This window comes from Phoenix dactylifera, chromosome 12 (assembly GCF_051530095.1).
Source record: "Phoenix dactylifera cultivar Ajwa chromosome 12, Ajwa_hap1_PhDact_Kaust_v1.1, whole genome shotgun sequence".
Classification (NCBI taxonomy): Eukaryota; Viridiplantae; Streptophyta; class Magnoliopsida; order Arecales; family Arecaceae; genus Phoenix; species Phoenix dactylifera.
The window spans coordinates 30,026,781-30,051,966 of NC_143201.1; the positions used below are offsets into that span (position 1 = coordinate 30,026,781).

A 25,186-nucleotide genomic window follows, 5' to 3' on the forward strand; every position below is an offset into this window, starting at 1 on the left:
ATTAGAAACCACTGTAATATTTAAATTTTGATTTTTAGACCAATTTTACAATATAGATCATGTTTAATGATATAGGTATCCAATTTAAATTGTTTATTATCGATTTTAAAATTATTAACTTCTTTTTTATAAGTTAATAGTCCAACTCAAAGATTATATATATATATATATATATATATATATATATATATATAATAAAAGATAATCTTTAATCCTAAAATAGTTTATTAAAGAGAATATGACATTGTCCTCCAGCACCCTCAGACCCTTTACAAATAGGGACCGGAAAGATTTCTTTATTTTAAAAGAGAGCCTAAGATTTCTTTATTTCAAAGGAGATCCATTCATGGGCAAGCAAAGATCCTGACCTAAAAAAAGTTTGCTTGAAAATATTTGTATTCTATTCTAGAGCAAAGATTTCAATTATTGCTCTCACCTCGTACTACAAATTAAGTCGGTAAAATAGTTGACCAAAAATAGAAAACAATGGCCTCTAAGAAAAAAGTACTTCTGATCTCGGAGACATCTTTAGGAAATGTTGTTGTATTGTTTGCATAAATATCAAAGCATTTCAAACTTTATTATGTATCCACCTGAATATATCTTAAAGCGACCGGGTTGTGTCTTTTGCGCAAAAAAAAGAATTAGCCTTCCTTCATGGGAACCTATCATTGGATCACTCACCGCATAGAGCTCAAAGTAAGTGGTGGAGATCCAACAGTGGATTTGCGCAAAGTATGTTGAACCTGAGCAGTGGACGATCTAACGGTCGAAGGCATATCCTTCTTTCGTGAGAAGGATACAATTATGAACATGTCTTTCTTAAACTTCCTAAAATTTTCTCTTACAATGTAGGCTAGAATTGAAGGCACGGCTCGGTTTGACCACTAAGCTCTCCTTCCTTTGCTCCTACTGCTCCACATGCCAATCCGCGCTTCGCTTCTTCTGCAAGCAGCATCCCCCGTAATTCTTCGGTACTACGTCCTTCTTGTCAATGATCTTTGCCTCTTAAGCTCCATTCAAGAGCTGCTGCTTCTCTTCGGCATCTCAAACAAAAGATCCTTCCACGTCTTCGACCTGGCAACTTCTGGCAAGGCTTCAAGAACATCTCCAGGCGCCGACTAGAGCATCTAGAGTTCCTATTGGTGATTGATTACTCCATTGGTTTCGTGGTAAAGCCTACCTTCCATGCTAGGAAGCCAATATATTGTGCTACTCCGTTGTCAAATTGCCGATGGTGAGGATCGGCCATTATACATGTTTAAGCATATTGAAGGGTTTGCTCCATTTTTAAGAGGTTGTATCTTTATTATTATAATTAAATTAAATTATAATATTTTTTTTATTTATTTCAATTAAATTTAATTTAAAATATTTATAAAAAAATAAATTATTGAACTGATACATGCCCACCTATCCCCTATAAAAATTTTTAGAGTGCTCCGAATTTACATCGTTCGCACTATTAACTGCTACAAGTAGAGTAATGCTACGGGGATCTCATTAATGCTTACATGAACAATTCTCTTGTTGTGGCAATAGAAAATCTTAATTTGTAAGGGTTTTTCGTTAGACACGCATGGTTTTAATCATCGTGTTGCCAAATCGGCCGCTGAGAGGCGACAAGGCTAGGTTCAGTTTCTTGAAACAAGGTTCGCGGCTTCGCCGATATCGGGATAAGGAACGTTTCGGACGGATCACCGAAACGACACGGGTTTGGCTGCATCCCGCGGCGCGTTTGTCGCCCGGTATTGGCATCCATACCCACAGCGGCCAGCCCAAACCCGAAAGCCAGCCCTTTATCATTCGGTCCAGAGAGTGAGGGAGCGCGAGAGGGAGCAGCGGAACGAGGATAGAAAAAGGAGGCGCCGCTCTAAGCGGTAAACATCTCCTCCCCGTACTGTTTTATATCAAGAAAAAAAAAAAATTATCCTTTTCTGGCGAAAACCTAGATTTCCTTTGCTCTGGTTCGATTAATGTTTTCGCGGAAATCCGATCGGTGATGCCCTAATAACATCCGATAAGTGGTCTAAGATTCAAGGATTCTTCTATCTTGTATGCAAGACCGATGACTACTGATTCGTGATTCTTGTTTGATGGTATGCGCCCTGATTTTGTATCCAATCTGAAACAATTTCTCCTTTCTTTGCAATTCTTTTTCGTTGTAGTCTTAATTGCAATCAAGTAGCCCCGTTTAGTTTTTTTCGTGTTCTGTTCATTAAATCCTTTTCTGCTGTAAAGTTCGCAGCTTGGTTCGTTTCAGCGCTCTCTCCAGTATGTCTATGAACGACTGTTTGTACCCAGAAATGCTCGTGAGGTTACTCGCGTTGGTTATTAGTGCTGTTTCGGATCGTTGTATTTACTGATTCTAAGCCACTAGCTAGAGAGAGAAGAGATGTCGTGAGGAAATATGAGGTACAGGGTTTGCTCTATTAGTTCTGCGGGGGAAAAGCTACAGGAGGGAAAATATTAGGGCTTTAATTTCTAGATTTTTGTAGTCGAAGTTTAGGATCTTGTAAAAAAAAAAAGAAGGTATTCCCCTCCTCCTCTATCTGTTCTCCAAAAGATAGGTTGATTTGGCTGTATTTTATAAGGGGTTGCAAAGTAGAGAAATCAGTTCTTAGGTTTTAATTATTATCAACATTTTTATAATTTTAGATTTAACAACATTAGCAGTTCCATTTTTTGGCCTATAATATGAAGTCCTGTTAATTTATGTCCCTGGTGCAACTGTTAAGAATAATGTTTGTTTTATTCAATAACATGTCAATATCTGATTGGAAATTCAAAGAAGTTATTCGGCTTCCCAATTTTCTGCAAAACCCCATGTTCCTAATATGAGTCACTATGCAGTGTTTTAAAGCATTAATCATAATGGTTGTACCATTCATGCATCATTAAAACAAATCGAAACTGCTCATATGGTGAGAAAAGAGGAATTAGCGTGATGCCAGACAAAGCTGCAATTGAGATGGAGAAACTTTCAGAGATTTTATGGGACAAATTGTAGGAATATATTTGATACTCAAAAAAAATATTATCATAGTCAGATTCCCAATGCAAAGGAAACAAGTCATTAGTCATTAAGAAGGGCAATCACATTAGAGGATCCCACTAGGGCATCCATTGATACTTTATTATAAGGTAAGATGTATTATTCTGGGATATGTGGAGCATCTTTGGAATGTTCTAGAAGTGCATATGGTGTTTGCACAGACCAAGTTGTCATTGTCAAAATGTGTTGCAAGTGGTATTATGGATATAAATGTTATCTCATTAAAGGACATCAGTTTACTCAGCTGGTCATATCTATTTTGTTCAAAATTGTTTGAATTCAATTTATCTGATTTTACTTCCATTCTTCACCCACAGAGTGAGAATGTGCAAATTAGGCATGTAAACCAGAAGCCCCACCTACCTTTTTTTTTAATCATGTAATTGAGTGAACAGCATATCCATATCCCTATTATTTTTTGGCCCAAAATCATAATTATATATATTTTTTTATGTTTGATTTTCAGAGTTAGAACTACATTATGTGATATTAGAGCAAATTGATTCAACACCATGGATACTATTTGAAACTCTAAGATTATGCAGGAAAACCACAACTTGCTTGACTATATTGATGACAAGAAGAAGATGTGCTTATTTTTGTGCGGTATTACAGTTACAATGAAGATAGAATAGATTATACCAAGCATCAGAAAAGGGTTGGACAATTGAGGGTTCAAGTATGGATAAATTTGTCACCTGTCATTTGTGGGAAGACAATCCAATTGCTATATTTGACCTAATGGATGGCAGTTTGATTGTGGAAGATTTTAACATGGTAGAAACAAAAAAAGTACCGCTAATCCCTATTTGATTGTGATATGTTGGATCGTAGGGACAATGTTATCTGATGGTGGATGGGATGCTTCGTGATCAAGGATCAAGAGATGCTGAAGTAGCCACGTCAGTGATCCGATTACGAGAAAAGTCAACACTAGCCTTTTTTATCAGATTATGAAGTTGGAGCTGATCACAAAATCTCAAACCAGGATCGATGCAGCGAAAGTGTGTTGGCATGACTAGATTTATAGATGAGGTTTAACTTAGAACTTCCAATCACCAGGGATTTAATCAAATTTTATCTGGAAAACGTTCGAGGTTCATAACTTGAAATGAGCACTTACTCTTGGCTTATTATATATGTTGTTGGATTGCCACAATAAAATCATTTTCGGATGCTTTTAAAGCGCCGAGAGGTTGTCTAGACCAAGTTACTATGAGCCGAGATTGTTATGCTTGGAATTACATCAACTCTACTGGCAACTACTTTACTTAAACTTGAGTATAGCTCTCTTATGCTATCTTTAGGATTTTTTTGGAGCTCAAACTATGTGTGAAATTTGTATTTTTAAAAAAAAATCAGTAACTGGACTTGGAGGTGGTGGATTACATGCAACCTAAAAAACCCATAGCAATTCCCATCATTTACAGAAAGAAGGCCAAACTGAAGCTGTTCAACAGAACTATAGTGTCTGCTTAGAATTGCAGCTTGGTACAGTAATAGAAAGTAAATTCTGATGTACCAAAAGTGAAGTTTGTATCCATAAATCCAACAAGAATTCATGTAAAGCAGTCCTGTTTAAAGTGTTTCATAAAAGGATTCCAGAACTTGCATTGAACCTACTGCTATTATGAATTACTGCAAATGGCATTGTAGAGGACATCAAAGAATCTTTTAGGATGCTGCAATAGAACATCTCTTAAGTGCAAAGCGCCAGCAAACAAACATAGAAGGCAAGTGAAGTTTAAGGATGGTTTTGCATGAATTGATTTCCGAGAAAGATATGAACCATGGAGCTATATCAAGTTTAGATATCTGCTAATGGTTCATTCCAGGTGTTGAATATGTTGAAGCAGATCAGAGGTTCAGATATTTCTGATGTTGATGTGCTATTTTACCATAGATTATCTTGAGAAATAAATGTAGACTCAATCACGGCAGGCCTCCTTTTGAACCTGGGAAACTGATGGGACAATCTGTATGTTAGAAATGCGAAGTATGGGTATAGGTTACGCAGCTTGATCATCCTTCACAGGGTTGTGAGTCCTCTGACCATCCATGGCAACCATCCAGTTCATACAAGGTACAAGGATGCTTCTTTTGCTTGAATGATATTGAAATTTCGTGACTTGTACCTTGTTTTTTGTTTCTCCACATAGTTATCATGTGGAGAAGGTTTGCATTATTTTTGTTAAGGCCATATAGTCATGGACTTCGATACATAACTTGATATGGGCATATCCTATCAAAATTGAGGAAAAGGGTAAAACATGTTTGTCTTTGTTCTGTTACAAATTGTAATCGAAGAGGAACTATCTATAATATTGTTAGCGATGAAGGCATGACTATGATAAGAATGTTATGATGTATAAACCATGATTCAACGATCGTCCTAGGAGGAGGAGTTTAATCATGTTGTTTAATAAGCCAGGACATATTCTTAGAGTGTTACACTTGAAGTATAGTACCTATAGATTAGAAGTTCTTACTCTACAAGATCACCAGTGGCTCCAAGCAAACAAACAATTTCGTTAGCTATCAACGGAGCAGAATTGTTCTATCACAGAAGAAAGCCCACTTTTGATGATTGTCATGAAGATTTCCAACCATATTTTTGATTTAGTTAAGTATACACCCTTACATTTTCCCTCCATATACTCATGACAGAAATCTGAGCCAAACATCAGCTTTTTGTAAGCTGTGGAAAGAAAAGGTCGTGGATTCAATACCTGTCAGTTAAAGCATCTGAAATCAACATAAAACTTGATAATTCTATGTCTTGACTGTTTTAAAGATAAAACGAAGTCTTACTTTCAACAAAGGCAGTAGTTGTGAATTCATGAGCATGTCCATTGGTTCATACCTCACCTTAATCGCATGTCACTGGTCACAATCATTCCTTATTAATATGATATGCCATTAGTCACAGGTCTTCACTGTCTTATTCTTGCCTTTCCCCCTACCAGATTTATGATATGTCTCTCCATGGCAGAATCCTGGTGTAAAATCCACCTTGAGTTTGGACTTGAAAAGCGAGGCAATTTATTCATGCATTCTCTTGTTCTATGTATGACTTATATGGATTCTAATGCTGAACCCAAGGCATAAGTCATTTCTAAATGTTTGCATCTTGCTTTTTTGGTAATTATAACTTCAGAGTTCATCACTGCTCCTTTATGATTCAGATTTTTAGTGAAAGTGTTTGCATAATTGAGAATTAGAATATCCTGTCCTAGCATGGACCAGCATTCATGAACAAGCTACTGCACTTGAGAGACATTTTAGCTTATCCTACCATACTTTCAAGCGACAAGCGTTATCCTATCTATATGAGGTCAGTTTATCGCTTCTACCTTATCCTAGCTAAATATTATTAGTTAGCTAACTGTGATTTGCTGATTACTTCTCACAGTCGGAACTTTGAAGGTGCCCTTAAACTGCCAAGAATTTTGTGGTTAGGATACCATAAATCGACACTGATCAGGAAGTAGATGCAATTCTCTCCAGTATGTAAATATATGAATTGAATAATAAGATACTATTTACAGGTACATCTTCTTTGGTGTGTTATTTGTTTATTGATTTTTCAGGTAGTTTCTATCTGATATTTTAAACACATGCAGTTGACCACAAACCATGATAGAGGGGACCATTATAGCTGTTTGCCAATTTGGTGGCGAGTTTGTCTCAAATGACGATGGAACTATGTCCTACTGTGGTGGAGAAGCTCATGCAATAAATATCAGCTGTGACATGAAGTTTGATGATCTCAAGTCAGAATTAGCAAGTATGTTTAACATTGACAGTAGTAACTTGTCTATCAAGTACTTTCTTCCAGGCAACCAACGAACTCTTATTGCAATATCTAGTGACAAAGATCTAAGGCGCATGGTTGATTTTAATATGAGTTCTATAACAACAGATCTATATGTCTCAAGTAAGGTTGACAGCAGGTAACTTGGAAACAATTACCTTGATTTCATCACCCTTCAAAAGATAAATGAGTTTCCAAATACAATCCTTTTTATCATTTGCATGAGTTGCACTTGTTGTTTTCTTTTTCTTGTAAGTTACGAGGACTGTATGCTTCCTAGGGCATGTAGGAATATTGCTGCTGACTCAGGTACCTCTATAGTTGACAAAGTTGGTGCTCGCCGTAATGTCAGATCACAGAAGCTTACAGCTATCAGCAGAAGTAGCAAAAGGTATACACATTACAGCTGTCACTAAGTTTTTAATATTTACACAGTGTTTAGTTAATCAACCTTGTGCTTTTTTAGGGTGCCTAGGGGTAGGATTTCTGTGGTGGTTGCAAATACGCCTAAAGTTGTGACTGGTTCCACCAGTGAAAATATTAGACGGACAAAAGCAAACACTGCAGGAAAAAGTAATGGGAGGTATATTTTACCAAACACTTTGCTTTATATGTCTGATTCATATTTTCTGCATCAACATGAAATATATGCCCTTGTTGAGTTCTGGGGGACTAGGGTTTGTCAAGAACTGTATCCCAAAAATATTTGAATCTATCTTGACCTTTTACTTCACAGAATGGTTTTTAGATCTGTTGTTTAATGTTTCACTTTGTAATTATTTCGGCTACAGATACATGGCCACTGCTGAATTTATCTAGGTTCTATCCTCCTGTCATTTTGTCCTTCAGCTAGCAAAATGGTTTGAGAAGTTTTAGGATCAGACCTGAAATTGGATAAAAATGAGTGCTTGCTCTATATTTGTCAAATGCTTTTCTTTGCCTGCTTCACTATTTGTCTGTTGTCTTTAACTACTCCCAAGTTTGCTAATCTTAAGGCTATTTCCTTGCAAGGATAGTTTTTAATTCTTGTATTGCAACTAGGATTGTTGCAGCTGATTCAGTTACACCTGCTGCCTCTGCCCTGACTATGGACATTGTTAGACAGCAGAGATTGGTCTCTGCTGACAAGACTGAAGGCGGGTATGCCATAAGATCTACTCATCTTATTTTCTTGATCCCATGCACAAAATCACAAGGGATGCATGCTTTTGTAGGGCAACTAGGAGAACTCTAGCTGACTCAAACGCACCTATCATTGTAGCTGTAGACACTGCTGAGAATGTTGGACCACAGACTGCTCCTTGGGATTGTGTCATTACTGAAGTTGGGCAAGAATTTGATAACGTGAAAGCCTTTCGTGATGCACTGTGTAAATATGCTTTTGTCAAAGGTTTCACATACAAATATATAAAGAATGACAATGTTCGTGTGACTGTTAAATGCACTGTAGAGACTTGTCCATGGCGGATACATGCATCAGGGTCAGCTCGTAAGCAGAAATTTATGATCAAGAAATTCAACAATGTACACACATGTGGAGCAGGAACTGGTGATGATGGACACCAGCGAGCAACGAGACATTGGTTAGCAAGTATTATTAAGGAAAAGTTACTTGACAATCCACTGTCAAAACCCAAAGAGATTGCAAGAGATATTTATCGAGATTATGGAATTAATTTGAACTACACTCAAGCTTGGCATGCAAGAGAGGCTGCCCAGAAAGAGCTTCATTTCTTGCAGGAAGAGGTATGCAATCGGTTGCCTCAGTTATGTAAAAAAATAATGGAGGCTAATCCTGGCAGTATAACCACATTAGCTGCATCAGTTGATTCAAAGGTTCGTCGCATATTTGTCTCTTTTCATGCCTGTCTTCATGGTTTTGAGCATGGCTGCCGTCCTCTTCTTTTTCTTGATAGAATTCCTCTAAAAGCAAATAATCAATGGAAGTTACTAGGTGCAGCTGCCATCGATGGAGATGATTGTATCTTTCCGGTTGCCTTTGCAGCAGTGGAAGCTGAGACTCATAATAGTTGGCATTGGTTTTTAGTACAGTTAAAACATGCAGTATCAACATCTTGTAGCATAACGATTGTGTCTAGTAGACAGAAGGGCCTAGATGAGTCCGTGCCTAGAGTTTTTGAGGATAGTTGCCATGCATATTCTCTGTTTCATCTAATCGAAGAATTGAAAGCAGAGTTGAAGAAGGGTTCTTATTCAGATCAAGTTAAGGATGCAATTGTTGATGATTTCAGAAGTTGTGCCCAAGCTTATGTAGTTGATGACTTCAATACATGCATTGGTAGAATAAAGAATATTTCAAGAGATGTTGCTGAATGGGTAATGTCCACTAAGCCTGAACATTGGTCAAATGCCCTGTTTAGAGGTTCACGGTATGATCATCTCTCATCGAACATTGTAGAATCATTAAGCAGATGGATTGCAGTGAAAGATGAGTCAACAATAGTGAAGTTGATTGATGCATTGCATGTTAAGATAAAGGATGTTATGGATTCTCGTAGGCAAACTTCTAGCACATGGGATGGAACACTGACGCCATCAATGGAGCAAAAATTGCAGAAGGAGATCCCCAAGGCCAGCACACTTCTTGTTTTATGTTCTTCTGATTCTGTGTTTGAGGTTCGTGGTAGTACAATAAACGTTGTTAATATTGCTAGTTGGGAATGCACATGTCAGAGGTGGCAGGTTACGGGATTACCTTGCATGCATGCTATTGCAGTTTTCAATCGTGTTGGTAAATCTTCTTATGACTATTGCTCGAGATATTTCAGATGTGAAAGCTATCGCTTGGCCTATTCACAATCAATTAACCCAGTACCAGATGTTGAGAGCATTAGTTCTGTTTCAAATTCATATCCCCCTCGTTCTCAGCACCCACTGGGACGGCGAAAGAGAAGGCGAATTAATCCTCATAAGACAAATATTAGGCCACTCCACTGTAGTAGGTGCAAAGAAGCTGGGCATAACAAGGCAACCTGTGAAGCATAGTTGTAGATTCATGTTATAGCTGTTTAAGTTCTATAATGGTATCTTCGTTTGACCCTTTAAAAATCATCTGGCATGCATGGCATGTGTTTTTCTCCTGATATTGAAGAGGTTTTTGCTTATCTAAGGCTTATAGATGTATCATTTACTTTATTATTGATCCTTGTTATAAGTAGATGTTGTGTAACATAAAATGACTACCCCTCTCTTTTCATAACATCTGCTTTTTGATGATTTGGAGGATCGACACACATTTTCTGTAAATCAAGCAGCAGCTATCTCTACTAGTTCATAGGAAATGCTAATCAGTCACTTCTCTAAATGTGCAGGCAAACTTGAATTATTTAAGTATTTATCCATTGGAGTTTTCAAAATAGTTTCGCAACTTGATGACAAAGAAAAGCAACATTTTAACTCATTAAATTAGTTTTTGCTAGCTTATATATAACCCAGACATGGAGAAATTTAAATTAATATGTCAACAGGGTTCAGGTCCTGTTAAAATCGCTATCCTGGCTAGCTGGCGACGATATTGTCAACTGTCCGTATATTTTTCTGCTTTGGCCCCTAGAAACTGTCTATTTTTCTGCTTCACATATTCCTCTTCCTTCTATATTTGATGCTTTCCGTTTTATTTCTGAACTGTAGGCTTGGTTGATCTCTCTTGGGCTTTTACTGTGAGCGAGCAAATTGGACGTGCCGTATATCAGTCAAACACAGAGGAGTCTAACTGAACATATCACCATAAAGCAGGGTACTAAGTCATGATAACAAAATGCTGACTCAATCAGCATCATTTCTCAAAGAAAAATTAGGTAATTCCTAGTCTGGTTTCTTCTCTGTAATTCTAGATGTGGACTTGTTTTTATATTTCTGAACCGGTCACATGTTCCCAAAACAATGGCCTATTAACAAGAGAATCTTGTTGATATGATGGTCTTATGCAGGTATTTGCTTTTTGTTTGCTCATGGCTAGCTGATTCTTTTGAGCTTTTCACTCCAAAATTAGTGGCTTTTTGAAGAATCTTTATGAAATGTCCCTTTTTTGCACCAAAATAATGTTAGAAGCCTCTCATTTGTAGCTCTCTTTCCAACCAATGATTTGATTAAAGTGATTTATTCCTCTCCAACCACCCCCCCCCCTCCCCCCCAACCCTCTTTTTTTCTGGGAGTCTCCAATTATTTGCATCAGAAGTATATCACAAGCATGAGATTTCAAATTCTATTAGCAGTTCAAGCAGTCCGAGAACTTCCATGATTAAATTCATAATCTGATGCTTGGAAGAAAACTAGGAATCAATGTTCTAGTCTGTTAGCTATCCTCTCCAGAAGGGATTCCAAGGTGCTCTGGTACTTTTCAGATGACTTGGCATTATATTAATGTGCAGGGTCTCCACGGTTGCTTTTGTTTGAGATCTTTGCTGATTCTTGTTTGTGCGCTAGAATAGTCAGCTAAGTTGCTCCTCAGAACTTCTTTAGGAACCATCCTTTTGGCTAGTAGAGCGTTTCTGTTGTTGAAGCCACATTTGCCCAACTTCCTGAAGACACCCTGGTAGGTGGTGTCCGATACTCAAGAACTAAAGAGTTATTTCATTTATTCAAGCACGTATCAGAGACTCGTCAGTCAGCATAATATATCCTCTTTGTTTACATAGATAGCTTTGTCGATCAATATTGGGGAAGGTACTGCTTTCATCTTAGGAGTCACTGAACGAGACTGACCGGCTGATACTGACTGCTCGATGAAATCTAGAAGCTGTGTATGGATGATCCAGCTGCAAGTCTAGTATCTCAAGGGAGCTGTTATTACCAATCCATTTTGCCTGTGGCAATTGGCTCTCGTCGTGGATGGCTCTTTCTCTTATTTGTGAATCGATAAATTTTCTCTTTCGTGGGCCCTCTCTCTCCATGTATGGATGTTTGTATGTATATAAGCCTGTCTATGTTTGTGTTATGTCTGTCATGGATGGGTGTAGTAGGGTTGCAAAGGAACCAAGTGGCTGATGCGCATTTTGGGCTCAGCTTGCTAAGAGCTTGACTTAGAGCCCGGTGCGAACGCTTACATTATATGAAAATATCTGGCTATAAAGCTCGGCTCATACATACCTGGCAAATTATATTCACGTTAGTGTTTATATGAAATGAAAAGCTGTTTTTTGACCAAAAAAAAAAAAAAAAAAGCTCAGCTCATAGCTTAGCTGATCAATTGTTTGCATTCCCTTCATGTGTTTGAATAACGAATCAGGTCAATTACTGCAATTTAATCTAATTAATTTGAGTAGACTGGCTTCATTCTCCATGGCCACATTTGTTCCTAGGTAGGGGCGGTTACCACGGTTCTGAAGCTTTAATGGAATTTTTTCGGGTGACAAGGTTTAGCTTCACGCCTTCACTTCAACGATTGCTTCCTTGCTATCTCTGTTCTTTATGGTCTTGTCATTTCATGCTTGTCGTGAGTGTCCTACATGGTTTTGCCCTTTATCATCACTTTATATGTAGCACAGTCTATTCATTGTTATATTGGACCTTAAAATAAAAAGAGGAGTTGCTGGCCTTTTTCGCTTATGTATCCTGATCATTCCGGCGCATAGGCGCACAATCTTCAGGCGTATGATAGGTGATGCATAAGTGCGTATGAATTATTATATATTATAAGAAAAATTATAAATCAAGGATCAAGTACATCCAAAATCTTGAGCAGATCGAAATTGATAAATGTAGATATTTGTTTACTCAGAGAATTGAACTGTATATTTTATGTTAATTTCTTGAGAATTAAGCTAAAGATTTTAACATTAACAATAGATAATCTAAATTAAAAATCCAATTATAGAACATAATCTATACTATAAAAATCTATAAATCAAAATTTATACATTTTTGTAGTTTTGAACTTATGTCTCCAGTTGAATTGCATAGTATAGTAAAATACATGGTCGGTATATAAATCAAAAATCTACATTATAGAATATGATATACAAATTTTAAGATATAATTAAATTTAAATTTATTAAAATTCGATTATTAAATTATAGTAAAGTATAGTATCATGTTATTAAAATTATTTATTTTAATATATATTAGAATATATATTTAACGATTTAACCCATCATTAATTTTAAATTAGTAATGCTTCTTCTCTATATATATCTATATTGTCGAACGCCGGCAAAAGTTGGGCCGCTGCTATTTCAGGTGACGACCTCAGGGACCTCCACGTCGCCGGTCGCAGACAAACCTGTCCGACGGCGCTCCAGGCGAACTGCCGGTCGCAAAGAAACCCGCGGTGCTCTAGCTTTTTTTGTCCGTTAGCGAGCGATTTGAGAGAAAGGACCTAACAAGCCTCCATCTTAAGAAAAAGCCTCTTTTAGACATCCGATCGCCGAAAAGAAGAGAGAGAAAAAATCAAGAACTCGGAGCGTCTTCCTTTCTTTTTTGAATTCTTTTTCCTGCGAAGATTCGAACCCCATTTTTTATCACCTCTTCGTCCAAGAGAATCTTTCTGGCGATTTCCCCGCTCCGTTGCCGGATCTACGAGGATTCGTTGTTTTTGATTATATAATAGAACATCTCTTTACATATTTAAGTCGATAATACAGCGAAAGCGAGCGGAGGAATCTGGTAAAGTAAGTAGAATACATGCGCCTTCCCTCTCTTCTCTTCACTTCGCCGACGACGAGATTTTTTTTAAAATTAATGCTTGGTTTATTACAGAGAGAGAGAGAGAGAGAGAGAGAGAGAGAGAGAGAGAGGGTACTTGTAAGTAATTTAGGATTTATTATTAAATTTCATAATTTTTCTGGGTTTCCTATCTGCTGTTTTTGTTCCAAGAAGACTTTTTTTTTTGGATTCTAGCGTCTATTTTTATGCGAGGAAAAGGAAGAAAAATACGTGGGGTTTGTTGAGGCGGCTGGTATTCCATATTCCGTGGTTGGTACGATAGGCTGGAGTTGGTAGGTGGACTGGCCGCCATCTCCAATTATTTTCCCCGTTTTTTAAGGTAGATGACCGCTTTGGTTTCCAGGTTCTTTCTCCATCTCCTTTTCTTTTGGTTTTGACCTCGCATTCTGCCCATCTTATAGTAGAAGCAGCCAGTGTTGCAGGAGAGCAGGCGGCGGGATGGGGAGTTACGCCAAGCTCGCAAGGAGGGCGCTGGAGACCGATACCCCTGTCATGGTTCACGTAAGTTGTATGATTTCTCTTTTCCGCAAGTTCACATGTCCTCCGACTTTTTCTTCTCGTAAGATGAAAAAACATTTGGGTTTTTCTCAACGTTGCAGTTTCTTGAGTCGGGTTTACTTGCTCTTTAATGGTTATATTGGTAAAAATCTCTTTTTTTCCGTATTCAGATACAAGAATTGATCCGGAAGGCTAAAGATCCGATATCGCTTGCGCAGGTCTGATTACTTGATGCTTCTTTCTTTCTTTATGCTTAGCTGATCATCTGTGTTTTGTTTTCTTTTCCTATATATACCTGTTGTCTGCCCATTTGTGCTGTTTTGGAAATGGAAGCATGCTGGCTCATAATTGTAGTTTCAATCTTTAGTTCTCTTAGTTTTCTGATGATTTTGAAGGGTGAGTATTGGATTTGGATCATTATTGTAGCAAGTTAAAGAGGAACAAGTGTCAGAAAAAGCTTGACCAAAGATAAACTCTATGATAGTTTAGCCAGGCTGGAAATGATCTTGATGCTTATAACATTGTTTGTTTCTTTTTCCAATTATTGCAGTATGTATGCTGTATGAGGTATAATTGGTGGAGATATTTGCTTAAAATAGAATTATAGAAATTCATAAGTAACATTTTCTGCTGTGCCCATGTAATTGTGGAACCCTTTAGATTGCAGTTTGCTGTCAATTTCTTGTGTGGCTCCATCTGGGATGGAAATGCTTGCTTTTTTAATCACCAAAGGATCATGTTTCCTGAAATAAGATTACGAGAGACACAACAAGAAATCTTCTTCTGTGATACCTTCTTTTGGATCTTGTATAGTCAATGCTGGACATCATTTCATCCTTCAACTCAATTTGGTGCAGGGAGTTGTTTATTGGCAACCACCTGCACAGGCTCTAGACAGGGTAAAAGACATTGTATGGGAACCTTCAACCAGTCGTTATGGTGCTGACGAAGGTCTTCCTGAACTAAGGCATGCTTTAATTGAGAAGGTATGTCAATGTTCCCTACAACTCAAGAACCCACTGTTCCCTGCAAACTCAAGAATTAGACTTTTTGATAGCTTAACTATATTTACGTTTTATGCTTATTATTATGTCATGTCTTAATGGACTTAATTTTGGAAGACAATAGAAATTGTTGGCTGTTGAATCCTAAATTTCAAGTTTCTGGAGAATGCAATTATCATACTGTTATCTGCGTGATATGGTTTCTAGCTAGTTCTAGGATCTAGATGACTTCGGTAAGTTTAAGTGCTTTATTTTGCGAATTGCCTTGAAAGCATTTTGTTTACGATGAGGATGATGCCACTATTTGGATAGGCCAGTTTCTTTCTTACATCATAAATATCTCATTTTGATGTGACAGGCGATGCTTTTGTTACTTTTAAGACCGATCTTCTAGTTCGTGTTTAGGTTATACAGTCATAAACAAATCTGTACCGTGTATTCTATACATGAAAATCTCAACTCAAGTAAGAAACCTCAAACTAGTTGGGGCTGTCTACTTTACATGAAAACGTGTCAGCTAAAATTATTTTGCTTTCTGTATTATGTGCTTAGCCATGCATTGGTAAGTAAAACCTCAAATTCTAACAGGATAAGTTTGTCTGATTGAAAAAGCGAGCTTCTTCTTCCAATTGTGTTCTCCTTGTTGATCTCATTCACTATGCATACATGCAATTCTTTGTTGAGTTGACAAGTAGATTCTAATAAGGTTCATTTGATATTCTTTCTTTCATAGACAGTTGATCTTTTTGAACGCTATGAAGTTAGAAACTACTGTAATTTCAGCATAGGCATTTATAAAATATATATGTACCTTGTACTGATTTGGTTTTGCTTTTGCTTTTGGATTCATTAAATATGAATGTTTATTTTCAAAAGTTCTTGATATGAAATTATTTCAGCTAGGTACTTCTGTGCTGTATTATGATAACTCTTGGAATAATGACAGATAAAAAAAAAAGAATAAGCATATTATTCTCAGAAAAATGGAAAGTATGTTTTCTAGATGAATAGAACTTGAGAAGAGCTCTCATTAGGTAGTTGTTTGGGGAAACTAGGAAGAGCTTATTGGATGTCATATTGGAAGTGGAGAGGAGATTTGCCTCTCCAAAGAGACCTCATAGGTTGGTGGATGGTTAATTCTATATCATTGACAATGTCATAGCAACGCAACTTGGGTGATTAGGGTGGGTTCCTTTCACATCTTCACATAACATTTAAGAAATTCTAGCATCACGTATGGAGATTTGGTATGGGAATGTCTATCAAATTATGGTGAAGAATGCATATACGGGCGATGTTGGACTCATGTCACTTGATGGCATGGACATGGTTGTAGGACACATCAAATTCCAAAATCTCTGTACAGCAGCATAAATGATGAATATCTACATATAGAAATATGTGCATTTGTTTATAGTCAATATTTCTAAATGTACAAGTGTCCTAGTGTCTCTTAAAGCATAATTACATATTAGGCATGTGGGTCAAAAACTGCGACACCTACATGCGTCCGTCAGTTTATAGAAGGATGCACACACACACACACACATGTCGGAACAACTTTTTGGAAGAATTCTGATCCTTAGAACAGGGGGCGGTCACTTAATATTCAAATTTGGTTAGGATAAGTTGTGTATTCTTAACAAGTCTTTGAGTGGGGGTTTAGAAGGGCTGCTTGGTTGATATTGCTAAGCTGTGAATTGCGGCTTCATCATATATGCTTGTCAAAGATTATTTCATAGATGATGTTTATGTAACAGGGGAGAAATATTTAGGTTGCTGAGAAGCTAGGGTAGTTCTATTGTAACGTCTGAAGTTTACCATGATCATCTAATCTTGCTTCCTGCTAGCTAATAGCTAGAAGCACCATAGTTGTTACGAGCACCTGCGCCTAGGAACCTGACAAAATCTATCTGGCCTAGGTGAGTCTTTGGTTGGACGGTTGCCACAAGTGCTTGTCCCATGTTTGGGATGCTCATTTGGGCTATCGGGGATCGCCTAAATGGACCAATTCGATCGGATGGTCACCTAACTAGATCCAGTTGATGCTCGAATCGGACCCAACGCCCAATGGTCCGTGGAGTTGGGTTGGATCAAACCAATATAAGAAAAAAAGAGAGATGGGGAAAGAAAAAGGGATCGATGAGCTTCCATATCAGCTTCCTACCTCAAGCACCTATGATCGATGGCGACCTGTGAGACTTGATCCATGGCCGTTGGTTCTCCACTCTCCTCCTTTCTTGGCAATAAGGCTTCTTTGTCCCCTCGAGAACCGCATGCCTTATTGGGATAACTTTGCTTCTCCCTCTCTCCACTCTTTGGCAGTCCGACTTCTCCATCTCCATACCCTATATCTGGCTGTTGACCCCACTGACCACTATCCATCCCCGTATCTCCTCTCTTTCTCCTTCATCCCACACACACCCTCTCTCTTTTGCTCAATAGTGGCTGTATAATAGAGCTTCTATTCCTTATATTATTTTTTTCCATGTTGTGTTGTTCTTACTTTTAATTATTTGTAAGCATCTCATTTATATTGTTTAAATTGATTATATTTGCATGTTTAGTTTATATTTATTGCTTGTTGATCTTGTACGGTTGCCTGTAGGATCCTAGCCAACATCTACATCCAACAGAGACATTTGAGCTAAGACAACAATGGTGTTATATGCTTTTATTTTATAAATTTAGATCATATGTGATAGATTTGAATGTATTATGTTTAAGTCATTCATGCATTAATTTTACTGGTATATCTTTGGATCACATCATATAGACAATTTATGAAGAGTGATGCCAGTTTTAATCAATAATGGAAATGAATGAAGATATTAATTGTTATATAAATTTTGTAGAAATTTTATTGCCTGGGAAGTCGCCTAATTACTTAGGCTATTGGCTATGCTATAGGAGGGCTTGTCGTCTAGGATCACCTAATGTCACAGACCGGTCATTTCATCAAACACTTGGTAAGCATTTTTCCTCTGCTGAGTAAATGAAAGGGATCCTAAAGAGCTTAAGTTCTGAAGGTTTATGGAATTCTTCAGAAGCTAGTGCATTAGGCTAGAAAACCAGATTTTTTCTAGAATGTTTCTAGGCTTTTCATGGAAAGGGTGAGAAAGTTCTAGGAGGTATCTAGAATGATTCTACATGTTAGATTTGTGACACTTGCTCATAATCCTGACCATTCATTGTGCAGGGTAGAGCCTCATTTTTCCAAACTACGAAACAAAAAGCATGTAAGAGTTCTTTAGTGGAATACTACTCTCCATTCTCTTAAACTCTCTCTGGTGTGCTCTTGCTCTCTTCCTAAGAATTCTAGCTTGTGATGCTAGATTGGTAGGTCGACTTTGAGACAATTGTGGGGAAGCAAAGCTTTTAAGTGCCGCATGGTTGCTTGAGGAATAGCAAGCCCGTGACACTAGGCTATGTGACAACTATGAGAAGCACTTGAGTCAATCAAAGGCAATAATTGAGAAAAGGAATTAGACAGTCAGTTTTTTTTTTTTAGTGAGAAAATAGATCATTTGCTCTTGAGGCAATTAATTTTTTGCTTTTTTCTTTTTTGGCTATTCATCTTATTCAAATTTCCTAAGTCCACTACGATCAATTTAAACACTAGTGGAATGATTCATTTTTCAGTGGTATGTTGTTGTTTTTAGTATCTTGTCTTCCCTTAGTTACCGGAAGCATGTGCAAGTACATAGAAGTGAGTGATAAAAAGCTTAGAAATCAGGTGCAAGAACAAGTTTCCAAGGAGATCGGGGGGCAGGTGTCCCGCCCTAAATGTAAATTCCCACTGCTAAGGGTCTTTCTTTTAATGGCACATGCAAAAGAATTATAGTAATTTCATATAAGAATAAGAGGTAGATTGTATTGGGTGTTTACTCTTTTTTTTTTCTAAGGAAAAAGAGAAAGCAAAAACTCAATGAGCTCTAGGTTTAATTACTTCCAGCGCAACTGGGAAGAGATTGAAGGTATAATAGTAATAGGGTGACTGCTATTAATTTAGTATAAACTTTAAACTAAAGGAGCTATAGCAGATTATTCAGCTTATTGCCTGATATATTTCTCCTAAAGATCCTTATTTGATGAGTAAATAAAAGTTATTTGCAGGAGGAGCCTTCTTGAGCCATGTCACTTTTACTAGAAATTGATGCCATTTATTAGTGTATGGTGTAATTTACCTGTTGTATCTTATTTCAATCTTATTGGCAATCTATGATTCTTTCGGAACTTTTTCACAACATGGCTCCATATGAAGATCTCAAATGTGGTGCTAATATTTGTCTCATGATATTATTTTCTTTCTTTTATATTTCTTATATAACTGGTCAGATATGAATTTATAAACATGCCTCCCCTTTTTTGAAAACATCAGTGATCATTTGTATTTGCATTGCAGTTGCGTCGGGAGAATAAATTGAACAAGTCTTCAGTTATGGTCACAGCTGGTGCAAATCAGGTGATTAAAATTTGTGACATATTATTTTTTGCAAGTGCAGTTTTCAGAAGTAACTTACTGACCATAAGAAAATAGTCATGATCTTTTTTTTTGATGTCTCTATTCTCTCTGTTTCGGATTAGAAGTGTTGTTTTCATTCTGTACTGGACCTAAATTTGATTCCTGCCACTTTAACCGCTCTCACTTTCCTGGATTAGAAGTGTTGGTTTCATTCTGTTAATCTTTTGTAGTACAATTAGAAGCCATTGTTGGTCCACATGCAGCAATACTCAAGTGCGAGATGTATAAGTTTGGAATACAAGTCCTAGTCAGTATGCTTGAGCTTAAACCTATTTTCAAGTCTATTGAGGCTTCAATTAGGAAAACTGCATCTGCTTGCAGAGGCCTCTATTCGATGAATGAAATTACTGAAAATATAAATTTTCCTTATCTGTAAACAATATGATAGCCAAATTCTGAAACAGACTTGAATGATCAAATGGAATCTTAGACCTTTTTCTAATAGTTAGAATTTGATATTGGTCACCAATCTTCCACATATGAAAGTTGGCATTATTGTATCTGACTTTCAATTTTATCAAGGGCGTGCTCTACCACTGAGTAAATAGCCCGTTGTGTGGGCCACCCACTAGGAGGCCTGCTATGCCAAAAGCGAGAAAAACCCCATCCCTCTCTTTCCTTTGTGTTTTGTGCCCCCATGTCCCTCCCATGTGACGGCATGGGGATGTAAAAAAAGGGATCCTATCAACTAACTTGTTCCGACCTAGGATAATTTGAGTATGGCTTTTCTTGCTTTCTGCCCCATTTCATTTGAAGCAGGAAAATTACTGAGTACTATTGCATTTAAATTAAGTGTATAATTTCTTCTTTGATGCATAAACTACCAGCAAAACTTTGAAAACGGATCCTAATTCTTCTTCCGAAACTTTAATGATTCAACCTTTTTTTCATTTTAAATTGTAAATTGTAGCAAATTTTCCCCATGTAATATGCTATGCTTGGGATTAGTCAAAGTAGCTCCTGTTCTTTTGAAAAATTAATTTAGTTTATAATATGGTCTTGGATGTACTTTTAATCAATTTGAATATCCTTGAGGGCAATTGCAAGATATTTTTTTTAATAAATATTGTCCTTTTGTTCAATACATCCAATTATTTTGGTACTCCTGGTGCTTAAATCTTAACTATTGTTATGTTCTTCACAGGCATTTGTAAATATTGTGCTTACCCTATGTGATCCTGGGGACTCGGTTGTTATGTTTGCACCATATTACTTCAATGCATACATGTCCTTCCAGATGACGGGCATCACTAACATACTGGTTGGTCCTTCCAATCCCAAGACTCTTCAACCAGAAGTAGGTAAGATGTCTGGTTTTATCTCTAATACAAATGTTGATTGCTCACTAATCCAAATGGTCTATGCATGATATGTACTATTATATGCAAACTTCATGTGGCATTTGTGAGGCTCCATTTGGGAGACTGTACGCCTCTGGTCACATGCATAGCAGCTTTTTCTTTTTAAAAAATGTTGTTTGTAATTAGAATTGCTTCTCTTTGATAGGGATCTCAACTTGATCTGGGCTTTTCTTTAGTGATCATCTGACATATAGCTGAAAGTGACATGAATTTTCACACCTATAGCTTTGTTCTAAATTTTTTGTTTTGCCTCTACCATTAGAAGTTTCAGATTTCTTTTTTAGAATCCATCTCATTGTCATATGTTTTTAATTTTAAAATGATTTCCCATCTGGTAGCACTTATTTGTCTGACGGCAACTTATCCCCTCTTTTTGCCCTTTTTTTTTTTTCCAGTTTTGAGTTTATATTTTGTTGGTCATGGGGCCCTTAATTTTTTAAGGAGAAGACATTAGGAAAAACCTGTTAGAGTTTTCTGCAATATTGAAAGTATCTGCTGAAAGTATTTGACTTCTGTTAAGGTACATATATACAAATCTGTATTTGGGAGAGTATGTAGGGATTTTAAGGTTAGGTACAGTTGCTTCCATTCTCACGATTGATTGTTTGTTATTTGCTTTTCTTTTTTTGGGTAAAAGTAGAATTTACCTATCAAAAGATTTAATGGATAAAATTCAGTGTTTTATATCAAAAATAAATTCCTTTATATCGATATTTTGACTACATTTTGAAGTGGTGATGGCAGAGGTTGCTCTCTGGTTTAGCCTGTCTCTACTCAGTAATCCTGTATTTTTACTAATATCTATTTAATGCAGACTGGTTAGAGAAGACTCTATCAGGAGAGGGCAACAAACAAATACCCAAGCTTGTTACTGTTGTAAATCCAGGAAATCCATCTGGGGTGTATATTCCAGAGCCGCTACTGAAGGTCTCTCTCTCTCTCTCTCTCTCTCTCTCACACACACACACATTCAACAATGCATCCACCTATGTACTAATATTTTTTGCTCTTTGCAGAGAATTTCAGATCTTTGTAAAAGTGCTGGTGCATGGCTTGTTGTAGATAATACCTATGAGTAAGTTTATAACCTCTATTTCAGTTTTGATGATACATGATCACATCTAGTTAATACTGTATTTTGTTGTACAAAAAGACATGCCTTATATCTATTGCTCCATTCCAGCAAAGTACCATGAAAAATTGGACAGAACTATTGCTATATGCATTGCAACTGGCACATACTAGTAAATATTGAAAAAAAAGATTTCTCAACATATAAATAACAAATTATGCTTGTACGAATATTTAGTTTGGATAAGATGGTATGGTACCATGTCAACAGTGCAGCAGCCAACATTATATTATGTTGGCTAAATGGTGCATGTTGGGCATTACTTTAGGTGAAATTTAGGACTGTGAGCTATACCTTTTATTTTCTTGGCCATTGCTCATGATAGTAGATGCTATCCTGACACCAAGAAAATTATGTTGCTGTTATTGTGTTTTCTGGTAACCCATGCTTTCACAATGTTTAAGGAGTAGGAATCTGGTACGTTTGCACCATGGTTTGGATGGACGAAGCAGTTACCATGTTGAGTCAGGGCATCAATATGGTTTCATGATGTTGAAGCTTTCGAAAAAAGGAAAGAAAAATTTTAGATATTGGATGATTAATTCTTCCGGCAATAGCCATTTGCTGTTTTAGGATAAATCATAGAGATCGAAAGTGTTTTCCGTATTCCACAGGTACAATTAATTGAAACAAATTTCAGAAATTAGTATGCTTTAAAAAGATGGAACATGCAGCACTATTGGCCAAAATCCTTCAACAGAGGAATAAGACTCTGATTTTTTTCCATTATGAAAAGCTCTGCTGACATTATATCTCCAATTGAATCTTCACTGAGGATGAGAACAAACTAATTAGAAGCAATCGAGATATGGAAACATCACTTCAGAAGTACCAATTTTCCTTTGGAAACAAAAGCCTTGCTTTATGTTGGCTTTCTTCTATATAAAAACGGTTTGGTATCCAGAGGGATAAATACCGTCTCCGAGAATGGCCATCAATATCAAGTATCAACTGATTTTTGTTTAATATTTTAAAGAATATCTGTCACGGTCCAATATCGCTGATTGCTCCTTTCTTCTCTCTCTTAGTTATTTTCAATATTTCATTTGCAGGTATTTTATGTATGATGGATTGAAGCATTCATGTATAGAGGGTAACCACATAGTTAACCTCTTCTCCTTTTCTAAGGCATATGGAATGATGGGATGGCGTGTGGGATATGTAAGTCATTTTTAGTTGATTCTTTTGTTGTTTAAATTGTTATCGGATTATGCAATCAAGTTTTTAAAGTTTCCAGCACTCATTTGCGTAATTTCTGGTAAAGTCTCCATGTCATGTTAGATGAGCATTACTTTTTAGGTGCATTTGAATTTGGATGGAGAGCCCATGTTTTTCATGGTAGTCTGCATACTTCCCTAATTTAATCCCGATACTTTTGGCGATTTACTTGGACCAGATAAAAAGAGTTCTCTTTAAAATTTGAAATACCATGCTTTTTTTTTGTTCCTTAATACTGTTTCATATATAGCGAAACACTAGTTGCAACTATGATTGAGTCTGCCTCTTCTTATCTGGGTCCCCCATTGGTGCATATTTTTTCATGAAATGAATAGTGAAAGCATCTATCTGTTATAACATGCCAAGTTGTACTACAATTTGTGGAAGCCAGTTTAAGAGTGAGAACGTTGTTGGTTCTTCAGTCCACCTTAAATTTAGGTCAGTATGCTATATTGGATACGTACTTTATATTGTTGACCTGTGCCATTTGTGTATTTATATCTGGATATAGATATCAGATTGATATTAGCTATTGGAATTTCCAATCTGTATATGATTCTCACATGTGCTAACAATTGCAGATAGCATACCCAACTGAGGTGGAGGGTTTTGGAGCACAACTCCTCAAAGTCCAAGACAATATACCGATTTGTGCTTCCATCATAGGGCAGCATTTGGCTCGCCATTCCTTGGAAGTAGGACCCGAATGGATTAGAGAACGGGTGCAGAAGCTCGTGAAGAACAGGGAGGTGCTTGTGAAGGCTTTGGCTCCACTAGGGAAAGATGCTGTTAAGGGTGGGGAGGGGGCCATCTACCTCTGGGTGAAGCTTCCGGATAAATTTTCTGATGATTATGAGGTTGTCAGGTGGCTGGTGAACAGGCATGGGGTGGTGGTGATTCCTGGAAGCTCCAGTGGTGGGCCTGGGAACATCCGGATATCTTTTGGGGGGTTGAATGAGGCTGACTGTGAGGTTGCTGCTGAGAGACTGAGAAGAGGATTAGAAGAGTTGGTGAGGGATGGGATGGTACGGTAGCAACTGCTAAAGTTTCTAATCATCGATGCATTTCAAATTTAGATTTACAGCTGGTATTTTTCAGAATAATTCAGTTCACTGGTTTCGAGCTATCTGATCAACTTCTCATTGGAGGAGAGAATGGATATCGTCCAAAAATCATATACATCATAGTTTGCCCATGTTTCATCGTACAAGCTTGTATCATTTTATATTTTGCCTACCAAGGCGGATGAATGTTTTGATCTCTGTCAAAGTAATAACAATGCACCTAAAAAATAGCAAAAATATAGTCAGCAGAGATGTGTTGTTCCATGTATTCGTAAGGTTTCCCACCCTTATTTTTTATCAATGGTTACACTTGGTTTCCTGCAGAATGATTGAGAAGGTTTTCTTCAAACAACGGTCGAATATCTTCTTTCGGAGAACAGAGTTCGACTGCCACCTCGATTCATTTAGGCTACGAAACGGGCCCTTTACCGGTCGAATCTGGATCTACCCAGCCAATGTACCCAAACTATTGGCACTAATGAGATTTTTTAACATTTTTTTTGGACTTTTCATAGATTTCAGGTAAATATAGTGTGCTTGCTCGGGTAAATCTAAACTGAAAACTAAAACTTAATGTTATGTCAGGCACAAATTTAAACGCTCGTTGAGTCTGTCGCGTTGTAATGTACCCAAAGTGACATCAGCAAATGCTGTTGTTTTCGAGCGGGTCTTTCGTCATGTGCGTGCGCATGCTGGTATAATGGCCTGTGGGGCAAAAATATATTTTGTAGCATTCAAATATAAATTTTTTTTGTTAGGGTACAAATGAATTGGATTGACTCATGGTCCGATCTATTTAGATATGGTCCGATCTGATTTAACCAATATGTG

General features: G+C 37.2%; 2 protein-coding genes across 62 annotated transcripts; both read left to right on the forward strand.

The window, feature by feature from the left end:
• The first annotated feature begins 1,760 nt into the window (after positions 1-1,760).
• LOC103704225 (uncharacterized) lies at positions 1,761-11,973 on the forward strand. Of its 50 annotated transcripts, none has more exons than XR_015971717.2 (12): positions 1,761-1,880; positions 6,241-6,389; positions 6,468-6,603; positions 6,679-6,842; positions 6,925-7,008; positions 7,150-7,260; positions 7,336-7,452; positions 7,911-8,009; positions 8,084-9,913; positions 10,521-10,687; positions 11,261-11,424; positions 11,528-11,973. XR_015971717.2 is itself a non-coding variant. In XM_088708096.2 (10 exons), exons 5-9 carry the CDS (start codon positions 6,944-6,946, stop codon positions 9,873-9,875), a joined length of 2,184 nt encoding a protein of 727 aa, XP_088564222.1. In that variant the 5' UTR covers positions 1,761-1,880; positions 6,241-6,389; positions 6,468-6,603; positions 6,679-6,842; positions 6,925-6,943; the 3' UTR covers positions 9,876-9,913; positions 10,521-10,801. The 50 variants fall into 50 exon arrangements, 11 of the variants coding, with proteins under 11 accessions (XP_088564222.1, XP_088564225.1, XP_088564224.1 ...); XR_015971738.2 differs by having other exon boundaries at positions 8,084-9,506; XR_015971743.2 differs by having other exon boundaries at positions 8,084-9,461.
• A 1,069-nt stretch (positions 11,974-13,042) lies between these two features.
• Positions 13,043-24,623, forward strand: LOC103704201 (aromatic aminotransferase ISS1). 12 transcript variants are annotated; one of them, XM_089926478.1, is made up of 12 exons: positions 13,050-13,498; positions 13,587-13,631; positions 13,707-13,872; positions 13,964-14,054; positions 14,222-14,269; positions 14,909-15,037; positions 19,461-19,520; positions 20,725-20,881; positions 21,756-21,868; positions 21,958-22,016; positions 23,126-23,234; positions 23,873-24,623. In XM_089926478.1, exons 4-12 carry the CDS (start codon positions 13,992-13,994, stop codon positions 24,323-24,325), a joined length of 1,191 nt encoding a protein of 396 aa, XP_089782604.1. In that variant the 5' UTR covers positions 13,050-13,498; positions 13,587-13,631; positions 13,707-13,872; positions 13,964-13,991; the 3' UTR covers positions 24,326-24,623. The 12 variants fall into 12 exon arrangements, with proteins under 12 accessions (XP_038986421.3, XP_088564231.2, XP_088564232.2 ...); XM_089926476.1 differs by having other exon boundaries at positions 13,388-13,498; positions 13,728-13,872; positions 13,955-14,054; XM_039130493.3 differs by lacking the exon at positions 13,587-13,631 and having other exon boundaries at positions 13,043-13,498; positions 13,728-13,872; positions 13,976-14,054.
• The last annotated feature ends 563 nt before the right edge of the window (positions 24,624-25,186 follow it).

Coding starts and splice junctions, on each gene's coding strand:
- LOC103704225 (XM_088708094.2), top strand. CDS start 6,692: ATGATAGAGGGGACCATTATAGCTGTTTGCCAATTTGGTGGCGAGTTT. Junction 7,453..7,910: donor GCAGGAAAAAGTAATGGGAG/GTATATTTTACC, acceptor TATTGCAACTAG/GATTGTTGCAGCTGATTCAG. Junction 8,010..8,083: donor GCTGACAAGACTGAAGGCGG/GTATGCCATAAG, acceptor ATGCTTTTGTAG/GGCAACTAGGAGAACTCTAG.
- LOC103704201 (XM_088708101.2), top strand. CDS start 13,877: ATGACCGCTTTGGTTTCCAG. Junction 13,897..13,975: donor ATGACCGCTTTGGTTTCCAG/GTTCTTTCTCCA, acceptor CCAGTGTTGCAG/GAGAGCAGGCGGCGGGATGG. Junction 14,055..14,221: donor ATACCCCTGTCATGGTTCAC/GTAAGTTGTATG, acceptor TTCCGTATTCAG/ATACAAGAATTGATCCGGAA.